The sequence below is a fragment of the Erithacus rubecula genome, assembly GCF_903797595.1.
Source record: "Erithacus rubecula genome assembly, chromosome: 10".
In the NCBI taxonomy this organism is placed as follows: domain Eukaryota; kingdom Metazoa; phylum Chordata; class Aves; order Passeriformes; family Muscicapidae; genus Erithacus; species Erithacus rubecula.
In genome coordinates, this window is record NC_136662.1 from 26497043 (window position 1) to 26510304 (window position 13262).

The following is a 13262-nucleotide window of genomic DNA, read 5'->3' on the forward strand; positions in this document are numbered from 1 at the left end:
AACACCATTTTCAGAGTTCAAACAATAATCTTACCTGTGACAACAAGGTGTAGAAATATTCTAACCACATTAGCCTACCAGAGAACCATAAATTATATGCAAAATGATGTCTTTGTGATTTCTGTAAATACCATTTGCAATTCAACTCTTCTGTCAGAAGCTCTTCTGTGTGTCCCTGACGAGCAGAACACAACTGTAATGAGGAACAGACCTATCCTCTAGGCCTTTGAATCTCTTGAGGAACAACTGGGGAAGGCTGCAGAGGATGGAAACAAGAATGGTACAATTAAATTATTACTGCACTTACAGGTATCCCATCCTGAAAACCATCAGCAGGTTGCTAGAAGGTGTCCTGCAACAGCAGGCACAACAAAGGAAGTCAGTCACTATTTTCTCACAATACCATCAAATCTCCTGCTTTTAGGTTTTCCAGCAAAATAAGTGTACCAGCAACAACAGAGAAATGCTTCATACGTATTTATAACACTACTTTGGAGTTAGAATCTAACTCCAATTAGCCCAAATTATGAGCGGCTGCTCTAGGAGAAATATTTATCCCACTTTCTCCCGTGTATGGAAGGCACCAGGAGAGATTTTCCACTGTTGCCCTGAGCCAGTTAGTTGAAAAGATTCCTGCCAAGCTGTATCCTGCCATGTCTTGACTCCCTGCATTTCCATTTTTTGGAACAGCCTTTTTTGAGGTTTTATTTTCACACAGCGGGAAGTTGCCAAAGGACGTATCTGATCCTACCATTTATCATCTCCTGTGGAAAAACAGGCTTGGATCCCTCTATTAGTCTCAGATATCACAACTGAAAGTAAACACACTGCGTACAAGATGCACTGATTTATTAATAGAATAAAATTGAAATGTAGTGACATGTTTTTCCACTGTTCAAGCCATAGAGACAATCACTGTCCCATTTATAGACTCGGCGGCGTCATCCGGCAACTCATTCATAAACTCAGACCCAACACGTCCAGGTCAGGTATTCCAGGAACCATTCCCACACTTCCCTGGGACCAAGAGGTTAACTGTGAGTGCAGTCCCCCAGTTTGCAGCTGCAATCAGCTTATGGGTGATTTTCCTATGTTGTCTTTTAATTCCTGAGGCTTTCTCCACCTGGAATAGCTTTTTAAAGCCTTTCAACAGCAATCGAGCAAACCAGCTGAACTTTTGTGGGATACTAACCTGCTCCTCAGGCAAGAAAATGCATTAAATGTTCTACAAAAATAGGCTCATTTCCAGTATACTGTGGGGATTATTCATTACAAGATGAGTTATTGGCTAATTATGGCTAATTATTGGCACTTCGAGGCGACTATAACAGAGGAAATCTCTGCCATGGAACAACTTTAAATATAGCACACTGTTTTGTGTGTTTCTACTTCTACAGTCTGCAATGTCTTAAACTGTAACCCATCATTTCTGTTGAACCCTAGCAGCTGTGATTTCATAGCTAATAGTGTTATCAATGTACAGCTTCATGATTCAGCATTGTCTGAAAGGAGCAGGCAAAGTGATAAATACGAGGGATTACAACTGACTTGGCACTTTGCCTCAATATGCAAATTTCCCTTAAATCAGGAAAGAGTAACCTCTAAGAAGGCAATTAATGTAAGCACTTGGGTTTCCCAGCATGAGAAACCGTTGGAAACTAATCCCTTATGGATACAAAGGAAGACAAACATCCTATTGCAGTTGTCACAATGTGCTCTGAAGCAGACTGAGGCTTCTCTTCTTGGTATCTTTCTCTTGCACACTGCTCAGAACTGGCATCCATAGGTACCAAAAGCTGAAAGTCTTTGGACAAACCCTACTGTTCACTTTCAAGTGTCCTGTTTCAGGAAGGTACAAAAGCCCATGAAGAGCTGGGCAGTAGAACATGAACCTACACCAGAATGATGACAGATAACGAACCCCAAATGTATCTTGTGGAAAGAAAAGAGCCTTTAAAATCTGAAAATAAAAAAGAAAAGAGAAATGAAGTGCATATTACTGGCACTGCTGAAGCCCAGATACAACATGCAGCCACAAGCCTGCAGAGAGTACCTCATCCATAACCACTGGCTTATCTGCACCCAGCAGTCATGTGGCAAAACAAGCTGGGGAGCTTCCTGAGGTCACATTGACTGCCTGAGTTTGGCTGTCCACGTTGGAGAGGGGTTTGGTCCTGGGGTTTTGAGACTGTTCAGAAACTGCAGGAGAAGCAGCAGCAGCATGCTGGGCCTGCTGGCTATCCTGCCCCACAGCACTGGGAGCGGGACTCTCCTGGGCTGTCCCAGCATGGCTTGGGTGCGCCTGGCTGGATTGTCTCCCTGCTTCTGCCTCCTGCTGCTGCAGCATCTGTTCCACCTCGATCTCCAGCTCCAGATTCTCCTCATCTGCCTCCACCTCCAGCTGCTGCATTAACTCCTCCAGCTTCCTGGCCTTGCGCAGCTCGTTCTGCTGGATGATGGTGCACAGGTGCTCCGTCAGGTGCTCCTTGATCTCCGTCTTGTGCTGCAGCTCCAGCTTGGCCGCCACGTACTCCGACTCAGCCTTGTCGTAGCGCTTCCTGCAAAACCACCAGCATTTCTGCAGGGTTAATTCCCACAGCACCTCACAGCCTGACAGGGGGAGAGGCACTGCAGCAATCCCTGCAATGCAATGCATGCTGCCAGCTGTTCGTGGCATGCTTGCCAATTCAAGAGTGAATTGATACAAACGGCTCTGGGCACGGGGAGGGGGGGGGCTCTGCTGTTGTGTATTCCAACAGTTAACTTGCTCAGATTGAATCACAAACACCTATTTTTACTGCCTGTTTGAAGAGATGCATCACTGGCAGCAGAAAGAATCCATCAGGAAGTGCAGCATTTTCACACTTCTAATGAACACCCACCCAGTGAACTCAAACACCACAAAGCAGTCGGGTGTTTTTCTAACCCAGCCACCCCCCCACAGATACAGATGCTGGATGGAGCACGATGACATTTGGATCATGTGCTTTTCTGGCCACTCAAATCCATATTCAGAAAATCAGGGGCAGGACAGACTGATACAGCCATGACATCAACACAGATGTAGAATTTTATTGCAAGCATCCATCCCCACCCTCACCTCCTGCCAATCTGCACTTCCTCTCATGACAAATACAGCCAAAAGCATCTTTCACTGCATCAGTGAACCTGTGCATTAATTTTAATTAAAAGATAGATGCAATCTTGCTCATCAGGAAAGGGAACACACAAAGGCTTTTGCAGCCTGACTACAGAGCACTCATAAACAGTATTAGTTATAAAACAGTATTAGTAAGATGGCTCAGTGAAGAATCCAGCTCTTTAATAAAACCAGATCCCAATATCTGCTTAAACAAAGTGACAGAAAGACAGGAGAGGTCCTTAACTTAGTAAAAAAGACATAGAAAAGCCTTCCCAAATATCCTCTTTCATATAATAACCACATGACTTTTACCCAGCTATAAAGGTTATGTCTGCAGTGGGCAGAAGATGGCCACTTATGTTTCCCTCTCAAGAAAGTCAAGATTTCTCTGGATCAGATACCTGTAATGCTATGCTGGAAACATCTGCACAGCTAAATCTTCAGGCTGAATTCCCATCCATCAGTCACACTGAATGTAAAAGAATTATATTCCACAGTAAATGTTGCTAACTAGGTATGTGCTCAGGAGTATTGAATATTGCACTTTTTGACCACTGAAATGCTTTGTGTTTTAGCCCTAAAACAAAAAGGCAAATGATAAGAAATTGCTTTAAAAGACTCCATTTAAAAGTAAATTTGGGCTCATAATGCATAAAACTACAACACTGGAAGTATCTACCTCACATTGCAAAATCCCTCCCTCAAGAAAACACCTACTAAATTAAAGTCATTAAGATTTTGGTGAAGTTTGCCCACTTGTCCTACCAGCATCTCCTTTTGCTATTGTCATTAAAAACTTCTTTCCTAATGTCAAGAGCTGCTTGTGCTCTTTAGCCAATAAGCATTTCAAATAGATACATTATTACAGAACTTGGGTAAGAAGATTTCAGGATCATTTAATGTTTTTAGAAACCAGATTAGACCTAAAATCCATTGAAATGTTTTTCCTCTTGAGCACATGCAATCAGCTATGCTAACTGCAGTTAACACAGACATTTCAAATGATAATTACACCAAAGAAATCTTAATTTTTTTAGCTCCTTTTTTCAAGACTAATTATCAGTTTTATTGGCCTGTGGTCATGGTATGGCAGAAGTCAGAAGGAGAAATGAGTATTTAACACATTGAATGGTGAAGCAAAAACCACAAGTGAACATTTCTGCTTTATGAACTGGCTGCACAAACATGCTGCTGTTTATGTACTGATGCTGTGGTTTACCCACAGCTAATGGGGTGTTCCCATTCATTTCTTGCCTTTAAGGAACTCATCACACCCAAAGTGATTGAAAGCACACTGTAAAGGGTTAAAAGCTTCCCTCTTCCTTCAGTTTTTGGTCCTAGATGCAAAAGTAGTTCAGCAGGATTATATGTTTTAAGCCTAACTGGTCCCATGGATTCCAGCAGGACCAGAGGTGTCATGAGCCAGCAAATTTCCCTGAACAGGATTTCATTTCAGGACTTTTCAAAAAAAACCTCTTTCCCCCTGAGAAGAAATAAACAACCTTGAAACAATAAAGCAGGGCTTATGGACAACTGCACACTTAAAGCAGGACCTATGTTTTGTGACAGCAGCCTCCAGTCAGAAAACCTGCTTCAGTTCCCAGATTCCAAGGGAAAAAATGAGGAAATAAAAAGCATACTTTAACTTCCAGATCTGAAAGCCCCCCAGCCTGTGAGCACTTCAACTACACATTATTACAGTGACAGGACTTCATTAGTGGTGCAGTGAGAGGAAACAGTCTTTTCCCCTCCCCTGAGGCAGGGCTGCTGCCTGTCCCCTCCTCCCTGGTGTCACTCACCGGGCATAGGAATAGTCCAGGCTGGCCTGGTCGATGCGGTTCCTCAGGATCCCAATATCAGCAGACACCATGTCATCCAGAGCCTGCAGCTCCTTCTGAATCCTCTTCAGTTTCACCGTTTCAGCTTGAGTTCTTTTGGATCTGCAAAAGGAAGATGGTATTTTTTTTAGTTTGTTTGAATTTCCTTTTCAAGCCTCTCTTCTCAACATACTGGGCCCCAGTCCTGACTTCTTTAGGACCTTTTCAGAAGGTTTCTCCTTTATGGTGTAGGGCTTTTGATCTTTTTTAGCATCCACAGGGATCTCAAATGCCTGCTATTAAAGGACTACAGCAAAATTACGTAATGACTATAATCAAAGTGCCTAAAGTGGATTGTGTTTCTTCACTGTGGAAACACACAAGAAGCTGCTGTATCTAAGTAGTTCTCAGTGTAAGGAAACAGGAAATGGCTTGGGGGGGAAGTGAGAGGGGGAAGGGTTTTTAGCCCTGCAAATATCTCCTTTCAAAGAAACCCAGTTAGTAGGGGCCAAAAAGTCACCTAACCTAAGCTTGATTTCCATTTTGTAAAATTATTCCCAAAAGGCCCAGCCAAATCCCAATGAAGTGAATGGAAAGTTTTACATCAAACACAAAGGATTTCAATCAAGTCTTATGAAACCTTTTTCAACTGGGCCATTCATTCCTAAGTCCTGAAAACTAAATGTTACTAAGGGCAACAAGCTTTGATGGATTTCACTCCCAAGCAAGCCAAGTGACTTTCCACCACATCACTTTGCCATCATTCATCACCATCAGCAAAATGATGCTTGTCAGGCACTGCTTTACACCCAAGGCAGGTCTCTGAAAGCAAGACTAGGTGTGCAGGCAGTGCCAGCACCTCTCATTCACCCAGCTGATGCAGGTGGAGGGTAACAGACATTCTGTGCTATTCCTGGAGCCCAAGGAAGGCCTTTGAGTGACACAAGTAACTCCTTAGCTGTCACCTTCCCTGTCTTGGCTCTCCTCAGGCTTTGTTTCCAGGAGGAAGAACTAAACCTGATGGCCACACCCAGGTTTGATGTCCTACAGTAACTCAGAATAAATGTGCTTGTGTTCTATCTCTGCCTGGCAAAGGAAAATAAAATTTTCAGGACTTCAGCACAGTAGAGGCTCTGTTCACCCGTGCTATCCAAGGGCTCTGATGGGCAGAACATTAACACAGGCCTGGGAGAGCACTGCAAGCCTGAAAACTTCACACCAATGTCCCTGATCCACTGTTATCAGCTGTTCCAACATCCTTCCCTACAAACTTTGCCTTTCCTGGAGTCTTAAACTACCTTTGTGCCATAAAGCCTGGTCCCCTGAGGAGCAAGAGCCAATACTGTGAGAATATGTGCAACTTTATAATTTCTAGTCACCCAGTGGTGGTAAAACAGTACTTTCTTAGAGCTGATCATTTCTCTTTTCAACATTTTCACACACTAATGAGCCCAAACAGAAATAGCTTCTTCTCACAGGTTACAAATCAAATAAACCTCCCTTACATCCAGCAAAAACAAATCAGAACACAGACAAGCAGCTGAGCACCCCAACTTCCAAACATGACCTCACTAACAAATTTCAGGACTTCAGCTAATCCTCCAGTTGTGTAATAACTTTTCCATCTGCACAGAGCTGCAGCTTGGGAAGTGTGAAAAACTTAGTCACAACTTCTTAACCAGCACTTGTGTCATCCAAGAGAAACGTCCATCACAGCTGCTCACAGAGCAGAGAGAAGAGGAAAAAATGAGATTGAACTGAAGATATGAAACTGGTTGCAGATGAAGAGTGAGCCCTGGCCCAGGCTCAGCCCCACCTCTCAGCAATGGCTCTGGCCAGGAGTGCCTTCTTGCGTTTATTCTTCTCTTCTATCAGCCGCTGCTCCTGCTGGAGGATTTCCCACCGGGATTTCTCCTGCCTGCTCATTGACAAGAACATCACAATTAACAGAAAGTTCATCTCTCTCCCTGCTGCCCATATTGCAACACAAATATTCACTGTCAGATATTATCCAGCAAACTCTTAAAAAAAAAAAAAAAAGGAGAAGGAACAATAAAGAGGTTTTGGTTCTGAGGAAAGAAGAATCACCTGCAAGAAGCCATTCAGACCCATAAAACATTTCCAGATGAAATCTGCTGATCAGAACTAAAATCCGCATAACCAAATAAGCTGCATGGAGCACTGTTTCAGAAATGGGTGGAATTTTTCATTTAAAGGATGTGCTTCCCTCTCAGGTAGAAGCAGTTTCAAGTTTCTTACTGGCTGTTACAAGTTCAGTCAACCAACACAGCTTCTTTTTGGGAAATGTTTTTTTCCCATAAAACAGATTCTTTCATAGCTCTGCTTTACAGTACAGTTCCCAAATAATTAAATGGATACAAATGAAAGGTTGGTAGGATTTATAATGAAAACAAGCAGCAAGGAAGAACAAAAATTCACTTTTGTCACCAGTGAACAACTGGCATTGATTCCATTTCCTAGGCTACATCTCCTAAGAGATACAACCATCCCAAAGGATGGAAAGCCAGGTCTCAGGTGAGGGGGCAAAACCTGTGGCAGGATTTAGGAGAAACAAAGAACTGTTTGCTGCTTTCCACCCCACCATGTTCTTCATGCCCTCACTCAAAGAGCCCAAATTTAAAACTACCCAAATAACTCAGCTAGTAAGAAACATTTCTGCACATCTCTTCAGATTTGTCCTCATCGCTCTATTCCTAAAACCTCACATACAGAAATATTTTTAGTAAGATTTAAATTCAAGCATCCAGGCTGAGAAGAATCCAGCAGATTCAGGAGGTGACTGTTGCAGTTAAATGTCATTTGCTTTCAGCAGTGTGAAAAAAATTCTCAGTGAAGCTCCAGCTGTTTTCACCCCAGACAGGCAGTGTCTATGTTCTCCCCACCAGAAAAATGAGATGAGCAGCCAGTACTCCTGGTGAGCTACACCCACAGGAGGAATTTGAGTTCTCAAAATGCTGCTGTCCTGGTGCAGGAAGTGCAGGCAGGTGATCCCAGGAAATCACAAGCAGCACAATCACCAGCCACAGCCTCTCAAGGCCCATCTCTGTAAGACAGAACCTCCTGGATCCTTCTGAGTTTAGAATTTGAGAGAAGCCACGTGCTGCTTCTCCACACAGATGCTGCCTCGTAGAAAATGGAATGATTTGATCTTTCAGACACACAAAAGTTGACTCCACAACCAAAGAACTAATCAATACAGAACAACAAACCCCACCCCTTGATTTTACCGACTTACTAACAATTCCACTTTCTTTCTCTCCGCTTGGCTGTTGGGCTTTGTAGGGCGGGGCTGGGTGCTGCCATTGCAAGACTCTGCCGGTGTCACTCCCTCGGGCTGCTCTCGGCTGTCCCTTTGACCCGCAGCTGCTGGCCCGGGCTGCTGGGGGTGGCAAGGTTTGGGTTGTGGTGCAGAAAGCAGCTGCTCTGGAGTGACAGAGGCTGCTCCTCCCTGCAGCCCCAGCCTCTGGCTTTGCTGCTGGAGAGCTTTTTCCCTCTGCAATTGCTTCCGAGTCTTGGGCACAGCCTGGGGGCGAGGCTGCTGCTGCGGGGCTGAGGGCTCGTACAAATCTGCCGGTGGAGAAACAGGATTAAAAACCAATCTCAGGATCAAAGACAGGCTCTGACAGAGCTGTTCTGGGCAGGCAAAAACCAAAATAAGGCAAGCACAAGGCAGGGTGTCACGGGAAGGTAATGTGGGGCAAACCTCTGGAAGCTGGGAATGTTTTGTTAGGCTAAAATTGGGGGATTTTCAATGATAGTGTTATCCCTAAGTGAGGAGAGAGAGGGGATGGATGGGAGGGACCGAGGGGTTTGATGCGGGCATGGAGCTGAGAGCATGGCCAGAGGTGTGCAGGGGCTGAGGGGAGGGTTAGTGTGAATGGAAGGGCTGAGGGGAGGGTTAGAGTGTGAATGGAGGGGCTGACGGGAAGGATAGAGGTGCGGATGGAAAGGCTGCGGGGCGATGGGAGGCAGGTGCAGCTGCAGGCGCTGACGGGGTGCCGAGACCCAGGCTCTTCCTCCGCGCAGCTCCGGGCCCCCCTGTCCCCCGCTCCCCGGGCGCTCCCGGCGCGGTGCGGTCCGTACCTGGGCGCTGCCCCCGCAGCCGCCGCAGCTCCTCCTGCGAGAAGCCGGCCCAGGCCTCGGCCATGGCGCCGCCCGCTCCTCCCGCCGCGCAGGCCCCGCGGCTGCCCCGCCGCCGCCGGGACAGCGCCGCAGGCGAACGCCGCGAACAGCACTCCGGGGGCCTCGCGCTGCCGCGGCGCTGGGGCGGGGCGGGCAAGATGGCGGCCTGAGGCGGGGGAGGGAGAGCGGGCTAGAGATCGGCCCTGCTGCGGGGAAAGCTGACCTGGCTGGCGGATCTCAGAATCTAGTGTCCTAAAGAATCACGGAGTCGATTAGACTGGAAAAGACTTCTGAGCTCATCGAGTCCAGCCTGTGAACGAACAGGGCTCAGTGGGTCCCGGCTAATGAGGCTGAAGTGGAGAGGGGAAGCCACTCCCGAAAAAAGCAAACAAGCCATAAGGAACATTACACGTAGCCCCGTACAATTTAATTCATCATTAGGTAGTTGTAAGCAGGTGAGATCCTGCTCCTGCATGTCTAGTAACTTAAGAGTGCTAACACTGTGAGGAAATCAGGGATTCCCTAGATGCTTTAGGCTGTGAGGGATTTTAAAGTTCACCCAGTTGGAAACCCCTGGTTGCTCCAAGGCCTGTCCAGCCTGGCCTTGAACATTTCCAGGGATGGAACATCCACAAGTTCTCTGGGCACCCTGTGCCAGGGCCTCACCACCCTCACAGGGAAGAACTTCCTAATATCTGCACTCAATCTCTCCTCTTTTAGTTTAAAGCTGCTCCCTCTTGTCCCATCACATAAAAAGTCACTCTCCCTCTTTTTTCCTGTAAGCACTGGGAGGTCATCAGGGAAAAATATTATTTTGCACATACTGGTGTTTTTAAAGATCTGCTTTGACCAATGTGTATAAACTGAAGAGACCCTACAACCTCCAGCATTATCCCTCAGTATCCATGAAAAGAAACATTTTCCAGCCTATCCTAAACTCCTGTGGCTGCTTCAAGCCTGTCAGAGGCCCTGTGGATGAGTTCACCTCCCACAGCTGGTGGGAGCAAAGGCACGAGCCCTCAGAGGCTTAAATAATATACTTAAATAATGCCCATTAAATAAATAATGGGCAGTAAACAGGGATGTTTGCAGTGCCACATCCCTGCCTGGCTCCAATTTGTGAGGGATTAGTCAAGCTCTGAAGCACTGCTGCCTCCCCAGGCAAATCCATGGCTCCACAGCAATGTAGGAGTCTGCAATCCAGCAGCTCCCGTGACTAACTCTTCCCATAAATACCTCTCAGGGGGAATATTCCCCAAGCTGGCAGGTGTTCATTGTTTCTGTGTTGGGTTGATGTGCCCAGCAATGTGTGTTCTGTCCCCATCTGTTGAGCAGGGTGGGGCAGTGACCCTGATCTCCTGGCACATATTATCTGCTAATGGGCCAGCTTTAAACCAGCTGGGGCAATCATCTTTATCTTTCCACAGCCCATCCTCCCTCCAGGAGATATCATCTGCTGCTGGCCCATTCAGTCCCACTGCATGACTGATAAAATTCCATCATCCCACTGGGAGATGCTCCAGCCAGGGGGAGCAGCCAAGCCTTTCCTACCCAGAGAAAAACTGAGATTTTGGACACCAAGGGACCTTCTTCCCACTGGATTCCAGAGGAAAGCCAGACCTTTCCACATCATCCCTGCACCTTCAGAGGAAACTGCACCTTCTCCAGGAGCACTGCTCCAGCTGAACCACATCTGCCCCTGCAGGAGGATGCAGCCACCATTGAATGAGACTGCTGCCACCACCCTGACTGACTGACGGGTGTCAGCTTGGATTCTGACTCTGGCAGTGTTTGGGGATTGTTCTTTGTAATACTGCATTTCTATTTTAATTTTCCTAGTAAAGAACTGTAATTCCTAATTCCCATATCTTTGCCTGAGAGCCCCTTAATTTCAAAATTATAATAATTTAGAGGGAGGGAGTTTACATTCTTCATTTCAAAGAGAAGCTCCTGCCTTTATTGGCAGACCCTGTCCTCCAAGCCAGGACAGTTTCTGATGGGCTTTGAGTGCCTTGGGGGAACACAAGTGGCACCATTTCTCACTTGCAGCTTAGCCTTGGTGCCAAGCAGAGATGCTGATCCAGCAGAGGAGAAGAAGGGTGTGGTTATCTCATGCAGGAAGTCCTTCCTGGGTAAGCTTGGGAAGCCTGACCAAGCACTGGAAACATCTGAATGAGAACCACAATCCAGCCTTGACTAAAACGCTCTCAGACTCCGTGGAATCCAGATGGCAGAACCAGGTGTCAGCTTGAATTTTACAATGGAATAGTGCTGGCCAGCCCTACAAGGGTTGGCTTACGACAAGATGTAGCACCTAATTCCCTTGGAGATGACTATATAAGTATCATTAATCTAAATCTGGTGTCAAAATCACAGTAATGGGCTGTACCAAACCCAGAGATATCAACTAAGTGTTCTTCACCAAGTACAAACACCAGATCTCATCTTGAACCTCAATTGTGCTTTCTTCCTGCAAGTTTTAGCACTACAAACAAGAGTGAAGCACCATATCCACTTTATTGCTGCAGATATTCCAGGCACAAAGCTCCCACGTGTTTTATAGAAAAAGTAGAAAGAGTTTGGAGTTGTTAACTCCGTCGCTGTGGGCAAAGCAGCAATCCCTGTTAACAGTTTCCATCAGCCCAGGGTTTAATTGCCAGCCATTGGGCCAGCTTGCTCCAGGAACAATTATAGCACGGTGAAGTCATTTCACGGAGCATTTACCAACAGCAGGCTCAGAAAAGAGAGGCTGCCATGCTCAGAAAACAGAGGCTGGCCATGCTTTCCAGCTGATTAAAGTCCTGTGAGCAGAGCATGGCACTGGAGGAGGCAAGATAGGAGAAAATAGAAACCTTTTCTACCTCCTGGGCTTATATCCTCAGAAACAACACAAATCTTCCTTTTACATCTGGAGCTGGATTTGAGTCCTGTATCTTTTTGTGCTTCAAGAGCTGCTCTCTCACGAGCAGGCCTGGAGACCTCTGTGACTGCTGCATCCGTTTTCTCTTGCCCTAATTGCCCTGGAGTCTGGTGAGTAGAAGCAGCCCAGCACCAACAGATCACAAAAACATCTTTTCTTGTTCCCAAATCAGCGTGGAAATGTCATCATGGGCTGGCAAATTGGGCTGCTCAGGTCAGAGCTCAGGGTCAGACCTCAGATGACATTTCAAGCCAGGACAGGAGCAATTTGTACCAGGCCATAACATCAATTTGCATCGGTTTCATACTGAAAACTTGTGGGGTTTTTAGGAATCAAAGAAGATCTATCAGGGGGCTCCCTGAGTTAGATGTATATTTAAAATTTCATTCTTGCTCTGCTTTCCACGCTGCCACAGTAACACACAAAGCAACATTTTCCCAGAAAAGGACTGAGCCCTAATGTGACACAGGGAAAAGCTTGCACGGGGAAGGAGAATTTCCTTTCTGCTTCCATTTCAGAGCCTGTCATGAGCTTCCAAGGGCTCTGGCATATAATTCAAGAGACCTAGGGAAAAATGCATCTTGAAAATAACAGAGCCAAAATCCCCTAAATCATTTTACCCCTTTTTCTAATGACAAAACGATCTATCAAACTGTATCCATGTCAATACTACCCCATCCTTTACCAGACAATAACACAGGCTGCCTTAGGATGAACCACCATATCCAGATAAGCTATGTCACTATGTGAGCAAGGAGCAAGTCTTTTCTTTTGATAATAACTCAGGATTTAATTTGTACTTTAAAATCACTTTTGAGATCCATGATTGTTTTGTTGCTGTTGTTGATTTTCTGCTGGACTGTATCAGACTTCAAAGCCTGAGATGAACAATTAAATTTCTTAGCAGAAGACTGAATTAAAAAGTGCAGCACTATTCCTTCTCATCAATTTGTTTTCCCTTAACTGCCTGGTAAGTGGGATTAAGTCAGCACTGTCATTTCTGGGACCAAGGCAATCTTTTGGTTTTGTAAGAATTTCATAGAGGGAAACCAAAATCCACTTATCTAAAGAGCTACTGGGTGAAAAAAAAGTGACATAAACCTCCCTGGTTTTTAAACAAGATAAACCAGAAGTTTTCAACATCTTTTGATTTGTGTATGTGTACACATTTTCTAGGGAAGAGGCAAACTCCCCAAGGGTACTCTGGGCTGTCAGCAGCCAGACTGGTGGGAGATGGTGC

At 45.7% G+C, this 13262-nt stretch overlaps 2 protein-coding genes across 3 annotated transcripts in view; both read right to left on the reverse strand.

Moving 5' to 3' along the window:
• The window catches only part of NTMT2 (N-terminal Xaa-Pro-Lys N-methyltransferase 2), a 146595-nt gene that overhangs the window by 51628 nt on the left and 81705 nt on the right, over positions 1–13262 (reverse strand). The window lies entirely within an intron of this gene.
• Positions 833–9196, reverse strand: GORAB (golgin, RAB6 interacting). 2 transcript variants are annotated; one of them, XM_079313633.1, is made up of 5 exons: positions 9064–9196; positions 8220–8547; positions 6776–6877; positions 4942–5082; positions 833–2558 (listed from the first exon to the last, which is right to left on the reverse strand). In XM_079313633.1, exons 1-5 carry the CDS (start codon positions 9125–9127, stop codon positions 2090–2092), a joined length of 1104 nt encoding a protein of 367 aa, XP_079169759.1. In that variant the 5' UTR covers positions 9128–9196; the 3' UTR covers positions 833–2089. The 2 variants fall into 2 exon arrangements, with proteins under 2 accessions (XP_079169759.1, XP_079169758.1); XM_079313632.1 differs by having other exon boundaries at positions 8208–8547.

What these genes read in the sequence shown, in the direction of transcription:
- GORAB (XM_079313632.1), bottom strand. Translation starts at nt 9,127, where the DNA reads ATGGCCGAGGCCTGGGCCGGCTTCTCGCAGGAGGAGCTGCGGCGGCTG. An exon ending in GCTGCGGGGGCAGCGCCCAG is followed by an intron (nt 8,548 to 9,063) that starts GTACGGACCGCA and finishes CTCCACCGGCAG; the next exon opens with ATTTGTACGAGCCCTCAGCC. An exon ending in GTGGAATTGTTAGTAAGTCG is followed by an intron (nt 6,878 to 8,207) that starts GTAAAATCAAGG and finishes GTCAATGAGCAG; the next exon opens with GCAGGAGAAATCCCGGTGGG.